The following is a 20,591-nucleotide window of genomic DNA, read 5'->3' on the forward strand; positions in this document are numbered from 1 at the left end:
GGTTGCAAAATTAAGACTTATATGTGTTCTTATACTATAACTATTGCTGCTGATCACTGACAAATTCTGCATGTGATTTTAGAGCTTGTGTGTATTTATCAATTTATAGTAAAAGAAAAAGAGGTGTTCATTATGTTATGGTTGATTGGTGTATAGGGAAGATTTAAGCATTTCTCGCCTTGAATCATTTACCAAACACTCTAACAGGCTTTTAATTCCCAGAATAAATCTAAAAGAATGATCTGTTAACTTTTACTGTAATTACAAGACCAAACAATAAAGTTCCAGACTGCTTTATATTATAAAAATATTCATAAATAGTCATTGGCTTGGAAGAACTGTTCTAGGGGGAAAAATTAATTTTGCCCTGCAGATTGTGTAAGATTTAGGAAGCTTTTTCTCTAGCTTTTTGTGCCAAGGGACAGGCTGAGAAACAAGCTCCTCTGAATGGTCAGAAGTGTTCTGTGATCTCTGAAGTGTCTGTCTTTTTGCTCTACATTACAATGAGACGTGTGGTGCACAAGGGAGTGTGCAGAATTGTCATTGGTGAGCCAAAAAATAAATAAATAAAATAAAAAAAGGAGCATTTGAGACTCATATCAGATGTGGTTATTAACTTGTGTCTGTGCAAAACAAATATCCAAGAAATAAGGTTAAGTTTAACTACCCTAAAAGAACTGTGAATTGGACTCTAATGTTCTGTAAATCCAGTGCCATTGCTATTTGCTTTTGTGATTAAGAACAAATCAACCAACACAAGTATCTGACTAAATACACATGATTGTGAAAAAAATACTATAAGTAATATATTGTAGATTTCTATACAGATGTTGCACTTATGTGTATCTGATGTGGGAATGATCATTTGTAATCTAAACTTAATTTGTGAAAGAATGAAATGTAATTAAGCAGAAAAAGCACCTGTACAGATGCTGCTCGAGTCCCCCCAGCGATCTGAGTCCCACACAGAAAGACTGGCATCCAAGTTCAGGTCACCTGCAATGCCGCTCTGCAGAAAGGTTTACAACAATGTCGCTTTAAACATTGTATATTTCAAAAACCACTGTGCTCTTTTGTGTAAGCTAAGGATGCGCATTCAGACAAATTTTTGGCATCTTTGTTTGCACATTTATTTTGCCTTTTCTCAGTTCCACTGACAATGCAGTATCACTTTGTAGTTCTACAACTACAGACTGTAGACCATTTGTTGCTTTGCATACTGTATTTGCCCTTTGATCTTGTTCTTCAATGCTCAGGATCCTTCATAAGACCACCACAAAGCAGGTATTATTTAGGTAGTGGATCATTCTCAGCACTGCAGTGACACTGACTTGGAGGTGGTGTGTTAGTGTGTTATACTTGTACAAGTGGATCAGACACAGCAGTGCTACTAATTTTAACTACCGGAGAGTCTTTGCTGGACTGAGAACATTCCATTAAAAAATAATAATAATAATGAATGAATTAATTAATTAATTAAAAAAAAATCCAGCCCACAGCGTCCTCTGATGGAGGATGAGTGAATAACTAACAAATTTTGCAGCAACAGATTTCCTACTAAAATTGACTTTGCATTTGTTGGTGGACCAACAAATGTGTGACTGAGCACAGTGTCATAATGTTATGGTTGATTGTTGTATATGAGTTATCGGTTACTGATTATATTAATATCAACATATATTTTGTAAACACTTAAAGAAGAGAGAATATCGTTCATATCTGTCGATCTTGTCTAGTTTTTCATTAGAGGAGAAAATATAAATTAAGGGTTTGCCTCTACAAAACATGTTAAGTAGCCCTTCATTAGACTCACATATTCAGTCCCATCAAGAACCCGCAGTAGCTCTTCTGCATCGCCCAGGTCTCCAAGTTCATCAAACAAACTGATGTCTGTACAACAAAAGGACAATGAGATCAGAACAGGACTGGGAAGAAATGACAATTAATTTGTCAAAAAAATAATAATTTATTTTACTGACTGGGGCTTGGCTATATGTAAGGTTATACGGTATATTCTATAAAGAAGGGTGAAAATTTAAATTTTTATTTAATGCAATGTACTTGAGCCAAACAAAATTTTTTTATTATGGGTTTTTTTTTTTGTTTTGTTTTGTTTTTTTTCAGACTGAAAACGATTAAAATGTAAATGCAATAATATTGCAAGAGTTCTTTCCTGTTTGAAAATGTTAAATGGTATGGAGCCTTGCAGGGTACATGCCTTCACATTAAAATTAAAGTTTGTAATTGACATAATAATTCACGGGAATTACTTAATAGGATGTGGGAATGTGGTATGTAATGTGTAGGAACATGATATTTAATGCTTGGAACAAGTTAATATATGAGAATGGGATCTCCATGCTTTTTCTATGCGTTTCCGTGCATTTCATGTATTATTGTCATGTCTTATTAAGTCATTCCTACGCATTATTCAGTCATTTGCACCCCTTCAATGATTGTGAAGGCATGTCACTCACAGTCTTCTGTGCTAATATTCATAACCTGCCTTCCGTATTTAAACTCTGCGTCTGTAAGTGTCACGGTATGAAAAGGCCACGCCTCCCTGGTGCCGATGTAACCACGCAACAGCGCTGCTAGCTGTTACGTTACATAATATCCGCTCCTGACCCACTCTTTTACAGTTAATACTTGTTATAAGGTATTCGGTTATATTTATTTTTCAGCTAAATGGTGGAGCCGGGAGCGCAAATTGTGAAGTTTCAAGAATAGTCAACATTATCACTACATAAAGCACGTAGCTAAATAGCTTCCGGTGGAGTCAACAGATAATGCATTTTTGAGCTGCGTCCCGTTAATATAGCGAAAACAGTAAAGACTTCGTTTAATTCATACAAGCAGGTTAACGAGACATGGCGTGTAGTGATGTACGTTAACGTTAACTTAATGTTGAAGTTGTTTCGAGAAATTTTGGTTTTTAACGTGAGCCCCAAGTTCAATATGCTTAACTCAGATAGCACTACATAGCAGGCGTGTTTACTACAGAACTGAATGATTACTTATTTATAACTCAGAATCAAGAAAATCAACTTTAAGCTCCACACAGAGCTTTCTGGTAATGAAAATTTGTACCCCACTCTCCGTCCTGGTCGATGGAGATGTCAGAGATCTCCTGCGGGTCGATGATGATATTATTATTCATCATTATTTCTGAGTGACTGGGTCTCATTGGAGCCTCCACGTCTAATAACCGAGCCGCCGCCATTCGTCCTTGGATTCATGAGTAATGGTGATCAAAATCATAAATTTAACAGCGAGTCAAAACATCTGGATCATCTCGGCGCTGTTCAAAATATTTTCTGTGTTCGGCGGAAACAAAACTACAAACCTTTTACGTACACGTCGTACTTTACCACAACTCTACGGAAGCCGAAGAGGGTCAAGAAACAGATACGACAACAAGAGGCAGTGTAGCGCCTCAAGATGGCAGCAAAACATTCAGAGTCCTCAAATTACATTTTAAATATAAGGACCTCTTCTAATGAAAATTAGGTTTTGTACCTTGTTCCACAAGAATGGTTTTAGTTTTCTAATTTTTCTTAATCAAAATATAGATATAAAATATGGCATTTAAAAAATGCATGCTGTCCAGTAGGCACCTTGTATCCAATTTAACAAATTAGGCAGTTTGTTGTTGGAGCTGCCCAATGATGTTCTGTTAGCTGGGGAGAAACTGGGGAAAAATTGTTCCAAATTAAATGTTTTAAAGGCCGCACTTTGGTCAGCCCTGATCCAAAGATGATAGTGACATCAGTGTAGGAGGCAAGTAAATATGAACAACACATTAATTCAGTGCTTAAATAGTTTATTTTGTGGCCCTTTAAATTTTCATCAGTTTGGGATCAACTGAGTGTTCTTTTGAAATGAAGCACTTGTTTTAGGCCAAAAGGCCTAATTAAGAGTTTATTTACATTTCAATATGTGCGCTAACAAGCCCTCATTTCCAGTTCCAAATTAGGAATTGTTTGCAAATAGAAGGTCCAGTCAAATTTTTGCTCATTACCTAAAACTTTATTTGGTGTGTTTGCTCTGGAGTTGAGGTGCGCAGAGTAACCTAAGAACAACAGTTTATTGTATCTTTCTCAAATGGAATACGGAATGGAAAAACCCTAATTACTGTGTTGAACTCCATATTAGGAAGACTAAGAAGTGACATGTTTTGTCCTCAAGAGATGGCTATGAAAGAAAACCAAAAAAGAATGAAACTTTTATAAGTTTAAACTGTTATAATTGGAACATAGTTAGGATTTTACAAGTATATCCAGATTTGACTAAGTAAATTATACTACTTCATTTTAACATATATCATTCAAAGCATAAGTGACTTAACTGTTTTATATTCATTGCATCTAAGAAATTGTACAGCTCCATTCTTCCAACAGTTTCAAGCATTAAGCAGAAAGGAGAAATAATTTTGGCTGGATCACTTCTGTCTAATGCAGCGTGAAAGCTGATACTTGGACTTGTGACATTTGGATGTGTGTAAACTAAGTCAATCCTGCCCTCTGGATCACCTATTTAAAGCACCAGAGCCTTCAAATACGTGACTAAATTGTTCTAGACTGTTTATAGACCTGCTAATGTTTCTTCACCTTTTTAAATAGATAATAATATTGTGTTGTAAGGATGGTTCATTTTGTTGTAGGAGGAGCCTGAAGATCAATCAAACAGGACTTAAAATAGAAAATACGGCCATGGAGTATGAAAATGTGCCTGGATCCACATCTCAGTATTTGTTTTATGCCCTCAAAAACAAAGGTAACGATAGCCTGCAAGGCAGTAAACAGCTTGCTCTTTTGAGGGATATTCTTAGACCCTGATATCATCCTCTAATGTCAGACAGATGGGTGATATTGCTCTGGCCTAAGGATCTGAAGCAGTGCTTATAGGCCTAATCTTGTTGGTCTCTTCAGGACAGGGTCAGCTTAACCTGAGGTGGTCTCGCCCAATCTCTGCCGGATTTCTTCCACTCTGACTGCTTCACCTTTAATAGGTACTGGCTTTTAATGGAAAGGTTCAGCATTTTCCTCTAAAGCTTCTGCGATTTGTTTTAATCTGATGTTAACCACCCTGGAGCATGAACATTATCAAACTTTTCATGCCTGGTTACAACATGCTGATTCAATTTGCCTTATTTTAGGAGAGCACTAGACCTGCAGCTTATTTCACGGTGGTTTGGCTTAATATATGTCTATTATTTTGTTATCCTGAATTTCAAGGCTGAGCTTCATATCATTCACTGACTGTGCTTTAAGTATGTCATTTTACCTTTAGCTTTGAGTTACATTCTTGATAGCTTCAGTAAGTGTGCATATTTTTGTTGAGACTTGGAAAAAAAGATAAAATATTGTTTTCTCCCTTTTCCAGTCCTTTTTTGTTCTTTATATGTTTAACACAATGGAACATCCATGACCTAATCATTAGAGAACTGGACTTGGGACTGGAAGGTAGGGCTCCATAACCAATTTATGTTATGTTAGGTGTGTGTGAAGGGTGGTGGTGTGTGTGTGTGGGGGGGGGGGGGAGGTTAGAAATAGCATTGCCTCCTCCCTCAACATCCATGGCTGAAGTGCCCTTGAACAAGACCCCCAACTGCTCCCTAGGCACTGTGTATGGCCTCTTCAGGTGTGTGTTAAATGCGGAGGAAAACATTCACTGTACATAATATAATGACAAAAAAGCATGTTAAATGAGAAACAGCAGTGTACTGCTGGCAGTAGCCTTCACAAAAGTGTGGTTTCACACATATTTGTGAGAGTGAGCACACTTCAACACCATTGTTTGGGGAAATGAAAGAAACAGCACCCTGCAACTACAGCCTTCCAAAGCTGCAAATGTGACAAGTACCAAGTGTGAGACAATTGCCCTGTGCCTTTCCAGTACAGAAACAAAATCTGAAAATATACAATGAAAAATATATATTTGAATGGTTTTCATGTAGAGAAACAGATGCCAAACTGTAATCTAAATTCACAGAGGAAATTACACAAAATACCTGTGTTATTATTAACCCCGATTTAGATGGACTCTGCTCTTCCCTATTCACTTAAGAGTGTTGATGCTTTATTGTACAATCACACTATGTCCTAGGAGCAAGCTAAGCTAGTGAGGGACATTGCAAACTGGTGTAATTCATCACAGTGCGTCTACACCCCATGTGTCAAATCTTAAACGTTGAGTCATAATGCACCCTGATGCTTGTGGCCATTTTAAAACGGGAGCTTTCTGGGATTTTTTTTCCATTGTTAGAAGTTAAATGTTACATTGTTGCTAGAGCATGCAGTCAGTCTGGAGTTCAAACATGTTAAAGCCAGGAAGAACATACATTGTAGCTTCTGTGCTATACTGTTGTACACCTACTCTTGCCCTCTTTGTGTTTCAGCTCAGAAGACTCAATATCTTCACAGTAAGATCTCAGATGAAAAGCACCTAAAGGCAGATTTATTGATTAAGGTGAGGATATAAGATTATTCTCCAGTATTTTAACCACAGGCTCAGTCTGGCCCATCAAGTTAATTGTGCCTAAACCCTACTAACCCTCTAACACAGACAGTCTGAGGATTACCAAGTTAATGTAACATGGAAGCAAAAAGAACATCTGTTTTCAAATGGATTAGAGGCTTTGACCTCTCTGTCTACTGGTCCAGTTGCCATAGGAACCAGTCGAAATTTCTTTACTGAGGTTAATTTAGCTCTGTTTTGGTTCAAGTGTGGAAAAGTTTCTATCGTTAACTTGAATAACTTCATAAGACAAACTCTCCTCACTAACCTTATGTAGCTTTTCCTGTCAGATGCTAATTTCTTTCTAATGTGTGAATAAGCCAACTCATAGGGGACAATACCCTGTCAGAAAACAATACCCTGTCTCTGTGGTGGTACCATCAAGGGCACATATTCTGTACCTTTACTTAGGGAACATAATTGTACCATATTCTATTATAATATTTTTTTTAATCTGTTGATTTCACATGATCTCCAGGACTTATATTAAGTTGTGTTATTTTACACATTTCTATAATGAAAGATTACCAATATTCACATCTCCTTCAAGAGAAGTGAATGTACTGTACCTTCAGGAAACAAAACTGAACTTTAAGGCCAGTATTGTACCTTTAAAGGTATTTTAAAGGTATGTTAATGCACTTTAAATTGTATGACTCTTGTTTATAGTTGTATACACACTATTTAAACGAATCTGCATTGTTGTTGATTAGTATAGCACAGTGAATAACACCACCAATCCATGTGGAAATGCAGTCAGTAAGATTCCTTGGGCAAGACCCTTAACACTACATTCACTTATATCTTTAACATCACCAAGCCCTCTTCACAATAGCATCTGGTAAATTACATGAATGTAAATGTTATAAGCTTGGGTCTAAATATATATAGAACCATTGCCTGATCGCCTTTAAAAAATGTTTATTTAAAGAACTGTACATTGAATGTTTCTCAGCATTCAAATATTCAAATATTTATTCTGAAATGAAAGCTACTAATAGGTAGTCTGTCCCATTTTGCTGCAGTTAATTAAATATTGTATTATGCTTGATTACATTAGAGGCTGAAAATGCTGAAAAAAATGTTTGAAAGGGCTTTTCTCGTTAAAATTAGACTAATGATACTTTGCCATACCTACACCAGAAATCAAACAGCACAGATGACCAAACTGAAATCTTAATTATAATTTCTCATTTATGATTATTAAAATATTTATTTTTACTTAAGCTTCAAGATTTTGAATTTTCAGCTGGAGCTATGTCAGGATTTTTTGATCATGGTAGCCAAAGAGTCCATAATGGGAACAAGCCCTTGAATAAAGTTAATACATTAAAATATATAATAATAATAATAATAATAATAATAATAATAAACATTAAACCTTATTTATTAAACATCCTGGTCCACAAAGTTCCAGGGTCGGGTCTGGACCCACTGAGATCCTGTGATGCTAAAGAGACAGTTACTGAATGTGATGATGATGATGAATATTAGAAGGTTTTTTTTATTTAGAACAAGATCACTTGTAAGAAGAAAAATCCTCATCATTCGTCAGTGCTTTAAAAGAACACTAAGTAAGATTTGGTTGTCTTGCTTTGGGCTCCCACTACAGATTCAAAGTGTCATTCACTTCTACAGCACCGTCCTTATAGCAAGTGGGAGGGGTGTGGTTCCTACCCTCCTCCATACATAATCACAGTTACATAATGTAATTTCTGCAGAGCTGAGTAATGACAGAGCGTCTATTCTGCTTGTTACAGGCCAGTGAAACATCACAGTGATTTTGAAGCTGTAATTTTAACGTAGGGCAGCATGGTGGCGCAGCAGGTAGTGTCGCAGTCACACAGCTTCAGGGACCTGGAAGTTGTGGGTTCGATTCCCACTCGGGTGACTGTCTGTGAGGAGTTGGTGTGTTCTCCCCGTGTCCACATGGGTTTCCTCCGCGTGCTCCGGTTTCCTCCCACAGTCCAAAAACACATGTTGGTAGGTGGATTGGCGACTCAAAAGTGTCCGTAGGTGTGAGTGTGTGTGTTGCCCTGTGAAGGATTGGCGCCCCCTCCAGGGTGTATTGCGCCCAATGATTCCAGGTAAGCTCTGGACCCACCACGACCCTGAACTGGATAAGCGGTTACAGATAATGAATGAATGAATTTTAAGGTAAAAATACTACATAGTGATCCATTAAAGGTTATTTTTGGTTCACTGGCTCATCCTCATGCATCCAATACCAAACAATACTGATTTCTTATGCCACCCAAGTAACTAATAACCATATATTTACCTTCAGTGATGCTCGAACACTATAATTACACAAAAGACACATCCCCAGTGGCAAACTGGGGAAGTTTTTTAAAATGTAACAAAGTTCATTGTAGTTTTGAAAGGCCACAGTTGAACATTAGCCACAAATTTGAACAAGATTTAACTGAGACTGTATTGGGATTTTCCCAGGTAAATGCAGACAAAGCAAGGGGATCCTACTTTGTCTAATTTGGAATCAGGCCCATCTTTTCTACAAAAAGCACTTTCCAATTAACGCTAACTGTAGAAGGAAAAATTATGATTTCGAAAAATGAAAGAAAATGAGGGAAAAGAGAAGAAAGTATACAAACAGGGCCCTCACAAAAACAAGGGTCCTCTGCCTTTTATATCTTTTGTCCGGGTGATGGATGTCCCACAAGATGGATGATGTCGAACGTGGTTGTCCAGCATTGTCCCACCAAAGCGTGTGTGGAGGAGAGATCACTTATCATCTCTACATGTGTACAGGGGAGAGTGGAGGGAGGGGGCTTATCTGGAGGAGGAGAGCGGGGCTTGGCTTTGTACAGAGTGACGGAGATGGAGTATGGAGAAGAGGAGCAGATGGAGAGAAAGAAGTGTCTCACCGAGACCTCCCTCGGCTTCATTAGGAGAGAGAAAGAGAGAAAAAGAGAGAGAGAAACAGAGACAGAAGAAAGAGTCGCAAGACCAGAAAGGAATTTTACAGATCCCAGGAGGGGCCGGGTCTGAGAAAAAGATCTTTTTTTATGAAGCAGTCTGTGATTTGTGTGCTTGTGGCCACAGCTTCTTCACTAATTTCTCATTTTTGTTCTATACTTTGGGCCACAACTATTTAATTTGCTCCCAACAATTTACTAGTCATTTTTTATTTTTTAAAGCTTAGCATATTTTAAAGAATAAATCTGTTGGATATATCTGCTAATAGGAAAGGAGCACAGAGATTCTTTCTTCTTTACAGGTCCCAAGTGTTCAGTCAACAGCAGATGACGAGATATTTATTATCGACATTACTTCACTAGGTGTTTATGAGAGTTAATATCGGAGAATCAACTTATTATTATTATTAAGGGAACGTTGAAAACTGAATAAAGCAATAGTCACAATCGCAAAAACGTATCTTAGTCTTTGTCTATCTTAGTTTACGACACCATGTCAACACATTAGCTCTTCTTCACATTGTGTGAAAATCATGGTATTCATGGTGGACCAATAGAAATGCTCCAAAATTCCCAAATTACTTTAGAATAAAACCTTTTTACATTAATTCCACTGAAAGTTTGTTTTTCCTTCTCCTTTAAGGTTACTATTTTGGAGATACATGTTTGGGGCTTTTTGCACAGCAACAAGATATCCTTGTGAAAGCAGCCAAAAGATGAACAAATTTATCACAATGTAATATGATCAGGCATACAACTGTTCAGACACACATCACATATTAATGCAAAAAGGATATTGTGATAAGTTAACCCTTTGTGTATGTGTAATTGAAAAATTATATTATATTTTTTTACCATGTTTAGGATCAAGAGATCATTATATCAAATTAATCAAATGTAAATCTAATTCATTTCAGGAGGGTTTTATATATATATATATACATTATATACATATATATATATACTCATTATAGAAATGTATCAGTTTCTCTTTTTTTCCAGGATTTTCCTTGTGTTGTCCTAACACTGATACCTGGATTGGATCAGCAACATTCCTGTTTAGTTATGTAAATATATATATATATATATATATATATGTTAGGTATTAAATATAGCTCATTTTAAAGCGTACTAGACCTTAAAGAAGAAATGCCAGATCTGTAAAATAAGGGATGATGAGTTAATGCACAATTACGTTTTAGTGATAAAAAAAAATCATACTTTTTTAATTGTAAAGGGAAACGATGAGGGGTGAGCAATTCTGCATGCACGTGTGTCTTATAGTACTTGACAATCAAAACACAAGAAGTAGAGTTAGAGAGAGAGAGAGAGAGAGAGAGCGTGAGCAGTGTTATTAAGCGTGCTATATAGCAGTTGAATGTGCCAGGTAGCCCAGCCGAGATTATCCCTGTTTAATCTGTAATGTGTTAGCAGGTGGCCTAAATCTGTGATGTTGGGGGAAGGGGGAGGCTGAGGTTTTGGAAGCATTGTTTGTCCCCACTGTGTTGTGAATACAAAGGGATTACTGCATACGGCCGGTGTGTGACTGTTTATCTACCTCTTAGAAAAAAAGGGACTCAGGGGCCTACAGTGATGATGGATATTTGGAGCGTGGGACAAAACAAAAAAAATACTTTTTATATTTTCATTATTAGATCTCATATAACTGATCATTTGGACTCTGTGGAAAGAAAATTGACCAATAAACTACATATATGCCAGCATTGAAGGAAATTTTATAATTCAGAAATTAAACAAAACAAATATTCTGAATAAAATAATTGCTAAAATGCAAATAAAATAATTTCCAGAGAAAATTAGAGAGTCAAAATTATGAAAACGTCTGAAGAGCTTAATGCTTGCAAAAACCTCAATTATTAAATAAAATGTTTATAAACTATGAAATGTTTACAACCTTGGATGCCTGGGAGATTGTTTTACAAAGTTTACATTTAAGGTTTTAAATTAAAATATATTGTTTTTATCCATTTATAGAGGAGAGGTACATACAGAGTTTTGTGACATTAAATTAAATTTCTTAGATTTACCTTAAGAAATATTATTTTTAAATAAAGTTTTATATTTACATCTATTTTGTTACATATAAAAAGTTTACTGGTTAGTTCCTTTCACCGTCAGTTAAGTCAGTTCCTCTGCAATGCTTAGTTACACATTAAACCACTCTCAACATCATAAAACTCAGTACAGAAATTTGAATAAATTGTAGAATTGCCCTTTAATTACAATTATATTTTACATAGAGGTAACAATGTATGCTAAGTTTACTGCATTTGATTGGGACATTATTGAAGTGTATTTAATGATTTGTATAAAAGTATAGTTTAAGAAAAAAATCAGTTATTGAATTCAGTTATTGTCATCTAGAAATATATTAAAATAATATACTAGCTAAAATCTTATACTAGTTAATAACATGCAAAATATTCACACAACTGCATTTTAATCTTTTTCTAATAAGCCTTATGGCAGCAACAGATTTTACACAGAAATGGACCTGTTCCCCTGTTATATAAAATGTACTGTAGAGTTCTGCAAATATATTGATTTATGATGATTATTTACACTTGAACATCTTACATGTAGCACCCTTAAATTATGTGAGGAGCTGAAGTCCCACTAGAGTTCTCCTCATACGCCTTTACTCCCTGCCTTAAAGGAGTAAAGATCCTAAAGCTTGGGCCCACAGCAGACAAAGCGTCCTGCACCATGTGCCACCATTAAGCTGGGACAAAGAGGGGCTTGACAAATCGGCGATTTAATCCTTCAGTTTGACTTTAATGAATTTACGTTATCTAATGGACAATGGGGAGGGGGGGTGCGAATGAAAGGCCTTGATTGGTGTGAGATGAGTTGGAAGAAAAAGACTATTCGTCTTGGTTGCCGTCCCCCTGTGTTTCTTTTGCTGGGTCATTTACAAGGACTGAGAAAGAGCAGCTTGTTCCTATAGGATAAAGTGCAGGGAGAGAGAAAGAGAGTGAGGGGGGCTTCTGAACACCAGCACTAGCACAGGGTCCCTGAGCCTTCAGAGTTCAAGACTGTGAATGCTGGTGACTTCTGAATAACCTTCGGAGGTAGTGGGAGCTAACCCTTCCATGACCCCCACTTATGAAGATCCAGGGGCCAAGCAAGGGGTCTCCAGACCAGGGTGCTGTAACCCGGAATCCATACATTCAGCAGTAAAAACACTACACACTGGCCAAGCTGCATTTGCGAAACAATATGTACAAGTGAGCTAACTGAAAGTTAATGAATAATAATATTAGAAATGAAGCTGTGAAATAAATATTCATTAGTAATCATTTAAAAAATTACATAGATTTTTTAACCTCTTACCATCAATTTCAATTTTTTATTTTATTTATTTATATATTTATTTATTTATTTGAATGAAGTATCTTAAATTGCAAAAAGCCCATTGTAAATCACTGGAAAATCTTATACAAGTAGCGGTTACAGATAGTAAATGAATGAATGAATGAATGAATAAATTTAAAATATTATTTATTATTTTCCCCAATTTATCATAGTTTAAAAAAACTAATTAAACTAAAAATGCCTACCAACAATGTAATTTTCTAAAATCAAATTTTATTTTTAAAAATATATTATGATATAAATGAAATTGAATGTAATTTTGTTGTGTTTTTCTAACATTTATATATGTTTAAAAAGTACATTGGATTTATTTTTTCTTGCCTTTTACAACAGAAATTATGACTCTTCACTGTCTGTCACTAGCCTACCTTGCATTATTTCAGCAAATAATGTAATATTTTGCCAAGATTTTTGCTTGAAAATTTTAATTAAGCAACCCCCAAAATAATTATAACTAACCATTTTTAAATAAATCAGCAAAATATGATATTGTCATAACTAGCTGACATCCAATCAGCTGCCTCAGAAAGTTTCTCCCTAAACTTTGATTGGCTCAGCCAATCCTTAAATTCTCAGAGAACACCCATGAGTAGCTCACAGTAATTCTCCTCTATTCTTGTATTACTAAACCCAGTGTCGAGAATGGGCTGTTAAAGCTTCTCTGGTGTTCTGAATTAAAAATGTTTTCTTGTCTTCTGGTCCTTCTCAGAAGCTACTACCTGCAGCTTCATGGTTTGTGTTCAAGTTGCAATGAGACAAAAGGTGAATGTACTGGGAATTATCCAAAACTTTTTTTGTAAACAGGACATTTCACATGTCTGGTTTTGGTTAGATCACAACTAGCATATGGACATGTGGCATCAGTAACTTAAAGGTAATACAAATATGGAAACTGTGTTCAGATTCTGGTGGATATGAATATTATCAGTGCAATGGGAATCTGATTAACAAAAACCCTTCCTAATGCAACCATCCTTTTTTATCAGGGCTTGTGATCAACACCAGGAGCACACCAGCACAACCTCAGCAAGAAAAGAATGGATGAAGGAGAACACACTGAACTCCGCAAAGGCTTGAACCCAAGACCCAATGGCCACAGAGTTGTGCAACACAACCTGTTGCGTCACTGCTCTGCAAGTTCAATGCAAAAGCAATGACTTGAATTTATTTATTATTTTACATTTTTTTAAATGTATTTTTTATGTAATTGCATTGATCTTTCATTGTACAGCAGTGCCGCAGAATTCCAGAAAAAAAACATACATTCATTAAGTCATTGTCTGTAACCGCTTATCCGATCCAGGGTTGCGGTGGGCCTGGAGCCAGCCCAGAATCACAAGGTGTAAGGCAGAAACACGCCTTGGAGTGGGCTCCAGAAAAAAAAAATCATTCATAAATTTAAATTATAAACCATTCTGAATAGTGTGATATAACATCAATAACCGGACCAGCGTGTCCATGCTTCCCCAGAATCTACAGACAAGGACAGTTTACTGTATTGAGGGTTTAGTATGATCTGTGGTATCCATGGGAGAAGGTACCCCTGTGGATGGGTTGGGCAGTGGGGTATACATTTAGGTTCTAAACATTCATAGCAGCAGTCAGACATTAGAATGTTGTTGGAATATATAATAGCATGTTTCAGTAAATATATTTTATGCTTTATTTATTTCCACGAAATAGTCTCAACCCAACTGAGAACTGCAATTTAAACAAAGGACATGAGTGTGAAAACAAACAACTGTGGAAAATAATTCCAACTGGCGAAAATAATAGCAATATTCTTAAATATTTTTGTTGAGTCTTTTATTAAAGCAGGCCTACATGCAGCTCTTCGGTGTTGTAGAAATGCTGACTGTAGTCATAAAATCATATACTGATATAATTTATCGTGATAGTGATAAACCTTGGAGACAGTACCTACAATGGACAGCAGGACCGTGCTGTATAATATACCGTAGCTCCTCAGCGGAATGTTTATGTGTGAGGTTGTCGTTGGTGGAGTAACTCGTCCGTCGCGCCGCCCCCTCGGAGGGGCCCCTGAAGCTAAAGCTAGCAGCACCGCTGAGTTTCTTCACTCGAGCGCAGAGCGGAGTCGAGCTGAGATGCCGCTGTCTCTGAACAGCAACAAACTACGCGAAGAAACGACGGAGAACTAACGTGGAGATGGATAATAATGACCCGTATTTACACCTCAGTGAGTTATTCATGTCTGTCTTCTGCCATGTGGCTGTTTTAACGGCCGCGCCGCTCTCTCGGTGTTGTTTTGTCAAAGTGTCTCCAGCCCTCGGTGTATTTTACCGTTGCGTAAGATTGTGTTGTCGAAGCCTTAGTATGAAAACGGTGGAAACAGCGCATATTTCGGCCTTGTTTAACTCTGGTGGGAGTTATAATTGCTCCGTGGTGGTCGTGTGTGCTTGGCGGTCGTCTCTCTCTGATGTTTATTGACAGAGACGGAGAGAGAGAGGTAGAGAGAGACGGTCAGACTGGTCAGGTGATGGCTCTTGGTTTGTATAGACGAGGGTCAGAGGTTGGCACTTTAATTGCGCTTATGTAATTTATCGACGGTTGCTAAACTGCTGGTGCCAGAAATCACAAGTTTATTGGCCTGGAAATGGTTTAGAGCCAATGCTAAAAGCCACTAAAGAGAGAGGAATGAGACTAAACGGGACATACTTCCACGTGTGGGGAAATATCTGACAATATACCGCAGGCAGTAACTACAGTGAGGCAAAAAAGTATTGTCAGCCACTGATTGTGCAAGTTCACCTACTTGGAAAGACGAGAGGTCTGTAATTTTCATAATGGGTACACTTCAACTATGAGAGACAAAATGAGAAAAAAGAATCCAGGAAATCACATTGTAGGATTTTTAAAGCATTTATTTGTAAATTATGGGGGAAAATTAAATATTTGGTCACCCACGAACAAGCAATATTTCTGTCTCTCACAGACCTGTAACTTCTTTAAGAAGCTCTTCTCCACTCCTTACCTGTATTAACAGCACCTGTTTGACCTCGTTATCTGTGTAAAAGACACCTGTCCACAACCTCAAACAGTAAGAGTCCAAACTCATCCATGGCCAAGACCAAAGAGCTTTCAAAGGACACCGGGAAGAAAGCTGTAGACCTGCACCAGGCTGGGAAGAGTGAATCTACAATAGGCAAGCTGGTTGGTGTGTATAAATCTGTGGGAGCAATTGTAAGAAAATATAAAGCATACAAGACCATTGATAATCTCTGTCTATCTGGGGTCCCATGCAAGATCTCATCCCGTGGGGTCAAAATGATCATGAGAACGTTGAGCAAAAATCCCAGAACTACACAGAGGGACCTGATGAATGACCTGCAGAGAGCTGGGTCCAAAGTAACAAAGGCTACCATCAGTAATATGCTACGCCGAGAGGGACTCCTGCAGTGCCAGGCCTATCCCCCTGCTTAAGCCAGTACATGTCCAGACCCAGAGAGAATATGGATGATCCAGAAGAGGATATAGGGAGAATATCATCTGGTCAGATGAAACCCAAATAGTACTTTTTGGTAAAAACTCAACTTGTCGTGTTTGGAGGAAGAAGAGGGCTGAGTTGCATCCCAATAACACTATACCTACTGTGATGCATGGGGGTGGAAACGTCATTCTTTGGGGCTGTTTTTCTGCAAAGAGGACACAACGACTGATCCGTGTTAAGGGAAGAATGAACGGGGCCATGTATTGTGACATTTTTAAGCCAAAACCTCCTTCGGTCAGTGAGAGCATTGAAGATGGACCGTGGCTGGGTCCGTTAACAAGCCTTTCAAGGTCCCGGAGTGGCCTAGCCAGTCTCCAGACCTCAACCCCATAGAATATTTGTGGAGGGAGTTGAAAGTCCGTGTTGCGACAACCCCAAAACATCACTGCTCTAGAGGAGATCTGATGGAGGAATGGACCACAATACCAGCTACAGGGTGTGCAAACCTGGTGAACACTAACAGGAATTGTTTGACTTCTGTCATTGCCAGCAAAGGTTATATTTCAAAGTATTGAGTTGAACTTTTGTTATTGACCAAATACTTATTTTCCACCATAATTTACAAATAAATTCTTTAAATTCTACAATGTGATTTCCTGGATTTTTGTTTTCTCACTTTGTCCCACATAGTTGAAGTGTACGCATGATGAAAATTACAGACCTCTCTCATCATTCTAAGTAGGAGAACATGCACAATCAGTGGCTGACTACATACTTTTTTGCCCCACTGTATATAACAGTACTGTAACTTTAACTGTAACTGTAATGCACAGTATTGGAATTCAGTCAGTAACTATCAGTAAATCAGTAAAGTATCAGTAAAGTAAATCTATATGAGAGTACAGAGGTTACAGTAATTCAGTCAATAGAATGGTCAGGGCTACGCAAGGACTACAGTAAGTCAGTCAGTAACTGTAATAGACAGTACTGTAATTCTGTCAAGAGTATTGTAACTGTACTGTAACTGTCAGACTTACTGTCAGGGAGGACAGTACAACAACACAATCAGTCTGAGAGAGAACAGTACCTGAGAGTGATTGAGAGTAGGGTAACTAGTCAGTAACTATCTGAAAATGGGCTATCAGAGTGTACAGTAACTACTGGTACATGCACAGTTTTAAAATGTAGAAGTTAGGGCTAAATCCACTTAAAACATCAGAGAGAAGTGTAACAGGTTGCAGCAAAATAAATAAATGCCGTTCACTGAACACCAGCTTCACCTAAAAATGGACAATAATGAGAGATAATAGCATACTGAGAAATAGTTTATAAGAAAAACCGTTATTGTATGATATACACCTAAAATCGAGTAGAAGTAAAAGAACTTTAGCATTAGAAATATATTGTAGTAGCTTCAGTGTCTACCAGCATAGGAAATTATTTTTGTTAGGCTCTGTTTTCTCTTCTTTGTGTTCTTTGGGTTTAGTAAATAAAGCAGAAGTATAAAATTGAGAGGTGTGAGCACTAGTAAAGCAGATGCTGAACCCAGAGTACGAAAGAAAAAAACAAACAAACAGTAAATCTGAACGTCAGTGTGAATTCTTACAATGAAACAGAATAAATGAAAGGTTCCATTTCTTATAAAGTGTAAAATTATTTGAGAATATCCAGTAAAATATTATTATTTTTTTTTATCCATCTGCACTTTTTTTTGTTGTTGTTTAAACAGATTTTTCAAAATCCCCCTACAGTTGAGTGGCTAATGTTTAAAGAGTCATTGAGTTTTATTTATTTATTTATTTATTTATTTTAGGTGAAGTGGGTCATACTAGAGAACAACACTTAAAAAAAAAAAAATAAAATAAAAGAAAACCCCAACAACAACAACACAAAAAATGATTTAGATGGGTACTGATAAGATCCAGGGGATGCAATGCTTACAAACCTATGTCATCTTCACAACCCAAATCAATCAGTGAAGCTACATGTGTCATTTGAATTTACTATGGAATGCTGGTAATGGGCAAAAAGTGGGACGTGAACTAAATAAGGCTTTTGACCTTTCAACATCCTGCATGTATGTCTGTCTGGTTCCGGCTGAGACTCCCTAGAATTGTGCTGTCATATTTAAATGTTTACATATCAGCTCTTTTAATTATGTATTGTGCAGAGAATTTTGGAAAAAAGATGGAATTCCCCTTTCAGTTGCGGAACTGGTTACTGCCCACTTCTACCCAAGATATGCTACACAGCAAAACATCTCAGTGTTGGAGGAACACCTACAGCTTTCACTTGCGTCCATACAACCCTTTTTTTCTTTTTTGCCTTACACACTAAGGAAATTGTTGCTTTCCATTTGAAATTTTCACATTAAAAAACGTGTTTATTTTTTATGCAACCTATTCGCACATTTGAATCATGTATATTCAAAGCACCTCTTTTCAGAAGTCATCAGGAATCCTCTGGGGCAAATGTAGAATAGATGTAAAATCAATTAAGGCCTTAAGGCCTACATGTGCGATCACCTAAACATGATGTAACAGCTCTCTTTTTGTTGTACCTCTAGGAAGCCTCATTATACCGCATCAGATACTTGCTTATGATGCATGTCGGAGTAATTAGCTGCTTGTGCCTGACGGGTCAGACACATGCCTTTAAGCATCTCACAGCTTTTGCCTGCCGTAACGTAAATGCCACCTAATTGATATGTGTGGGATTAGCATCTTTGATCTGGCAGTAGATTGGCCCTGCTGGTTTCCTTTGAAATGTGGTGTTAGATTGTATTTAATAGTGATCACGAAATGCTCATGATATTTGAAAGGTTATAGGGGCGCCTAGAGCAGAAGTGGATGCATGTTGATGTAGTATTAACTCAACCCAAATTCTTTGGTTAATTTGAGCCACGAAAGTCATGATTTCCTTTGCCCTGTGACTAAATGAGTTTTTGCTTTGATTTTTTGCTGCTTTTCACTGGCTCCTGCTCAGAACAGCCTGACTGAGAGGGATGACACGAGGGGGTTTCATGGATATTTTAACATTTATTTCAGCAAACATGTCAGACAACTGGCCCACTATGCACTGGGGTTTGTGACGTGCCATCTTGGCACGCAGCCTGTATGTGAAAAACACACACACACGCTCGTGTGTGTGCATTCTCTGAGGGTTTTTCAGGGAAATGTCAGTGGACGCGGCGTTCTGGAGGCTTCCAGCAGAAAGGGGGGGGTCAGCTCAGGATTCGGACGTCCAGCCAGCGGCCAAACAGCCGGAGTCAATGATTCTCATGAATTTGGTTTGAGAAAACACACATGCACACACAAACACACTTATTTTTGTACGATGCCAAGGGTTGCAGTTGTACATGTTGCATATGTATTTTGTAATACGTTCGTGTTTGTGTGGAAAAAAAAAAAAAAAACTATGTATAATAAGATGATTTTTAACCTAAATGAATAGGTTAGCCTTGCTTTCCTCTGGGGATATTTTTGAGCTGAAAATATATGATAACAAACACACACGTCCTTTTGGTCACACCCCTCAAATTTACTTGCTAAATATCATGCTGCTCTGAATCAGCCATAAAAGGAGTGTTATTTTTGATTTGCTGACACAAGTGGAAAATTTGACTTCTCTTTTTCTTTTTTTTTCTTTTTTTTTTAAATATGAAGGGACATTTCACTTCTTTGGCAAATAGCCTTGTGGCTGTATTTATGTACAGCCTCAGAGATGCACAATTGCTTACATTTATTATGATGCAATTACACATACTGCAGTATAATCAAAATCCTAAGCTGCTGTAGTTGTCAGGCCTGATTCTTATAGCTCGCAGAAGAGTTGTGGCTCATTACAAGCTGTTTTGAATAAACCAAACTGCTTCCTCCAGCTGCGCAGCTAACAACATTCTGTTCTCTCTGTGAATACAAACTTAAACAATGAAAACCTACCCTGCCGGTCCAAAGACGTAAACACAAGGAGCCTTCCACTGGCTGTGTTGACAGGACACACCCTCGGCCGCTCACGAGTGTTATACTCATCAGTTAAAAAAAAAAAAAAATTTCAAGGCCTTAAGGGCTGTCCGCTGAACACATGGCTTCATAAAGCTCTGAGCGGCTCTATTGAATTGCACAGTATAGCCTTATGTAATGAAGAAGAATAAGGCCTGGGCAGGAATAGAGCTAGTATAGAGCCCTCTGTGTTCAAATGGTCTTGCTATTGGCTGGTGCCCCAGTGCTTCTGAACAGTGAATGACCCCCATGCATAAAATACTTACATAAGCATTACGATATGTCGGTTGC

The 20,591-nt window shown here is 37.5% G+C and overlaps 2 protein-coding genes and 1 long non-coding RNA gene across 3 annotated transcripts in view; 2 read left to right on the forward strand and 1 right to left on the reverse strand.

Annotated features, from left to right (window-relative positions):
- Positions 1-3,372, reverse strand: part of atf6 (activating transcription factor 6) — a 67,488-nt gene extending 64,116 nt beyond the window's left edge. The window contains exons 1-3 of the mRNA XM_066677538.1: positions 3,091-3,372; positions 1,814-1,890; positions 922-1,009 (exon numbers count right to left, since the gene is read on the reverse strand). Of these exons, the coding sequence (XP_066533635.1) occupies positions 922-1,009; positions 1,814-1,890; positions 3,091-3,223 (298 nt within the window). The 5' untranslated portion in view covers positions 3,224-3,372. The remainder of the gene's footprint in view (positions 1-921; positions 1,010-1,813; positions 1,891-3,090) is intronic.
- Positions 3,373-4,929: 1,557 nt separating this feature from the next.
- LOC136701515 (uncharacterized) lies at positions 4,930-14,166 on the forward strand. Its single transcript, XR_010803811.1, has 4 exons — positions 4,930-5,011; positions 5,386-5,465; positions 6,401-6,471; positions 13,838-14,166. It is a non-coding gene; the product is annotated as an uncharacterized lncRNA (long non-coding RNA).
- A 678-nt stretch (positions 14,167-14,844) lies between these two features.
- Positions 14,845-20,591, forward strand: part of rxrgb (retinoid X receptor, gamma b) — a 49,646-nt gene continuing 43,899 nt past the window's right edge. The window contains exon 1 of the mRNA XM_066676301.1: positions 14,845-15,048. Within this exon, the coding sequence (XP_066532398.1) occupies positions 15,018-15,048 (31 nt within the window). The 5' untranslated portion in view covers positions 14,845-15,017. The remainder of the gene's footprint in view (positions 15,049-20,591) is intronic.

The sequence above is a fragment of the Hoplias malabaricus genome, chromosome 7 (assembly GCF_029633855.1).
Source record: "Hoplias malabaricus isolate fHopMal1 chromosome 7, fHopMal1.hap1, whole genome shotgun sequence".
Taxonomy (NCBI): Eukaryota; Metazoa; Chordata; class Actinopteri; order Characiformes; family Erythrinidae; genus Hoplias; species Hoplias malabaricus.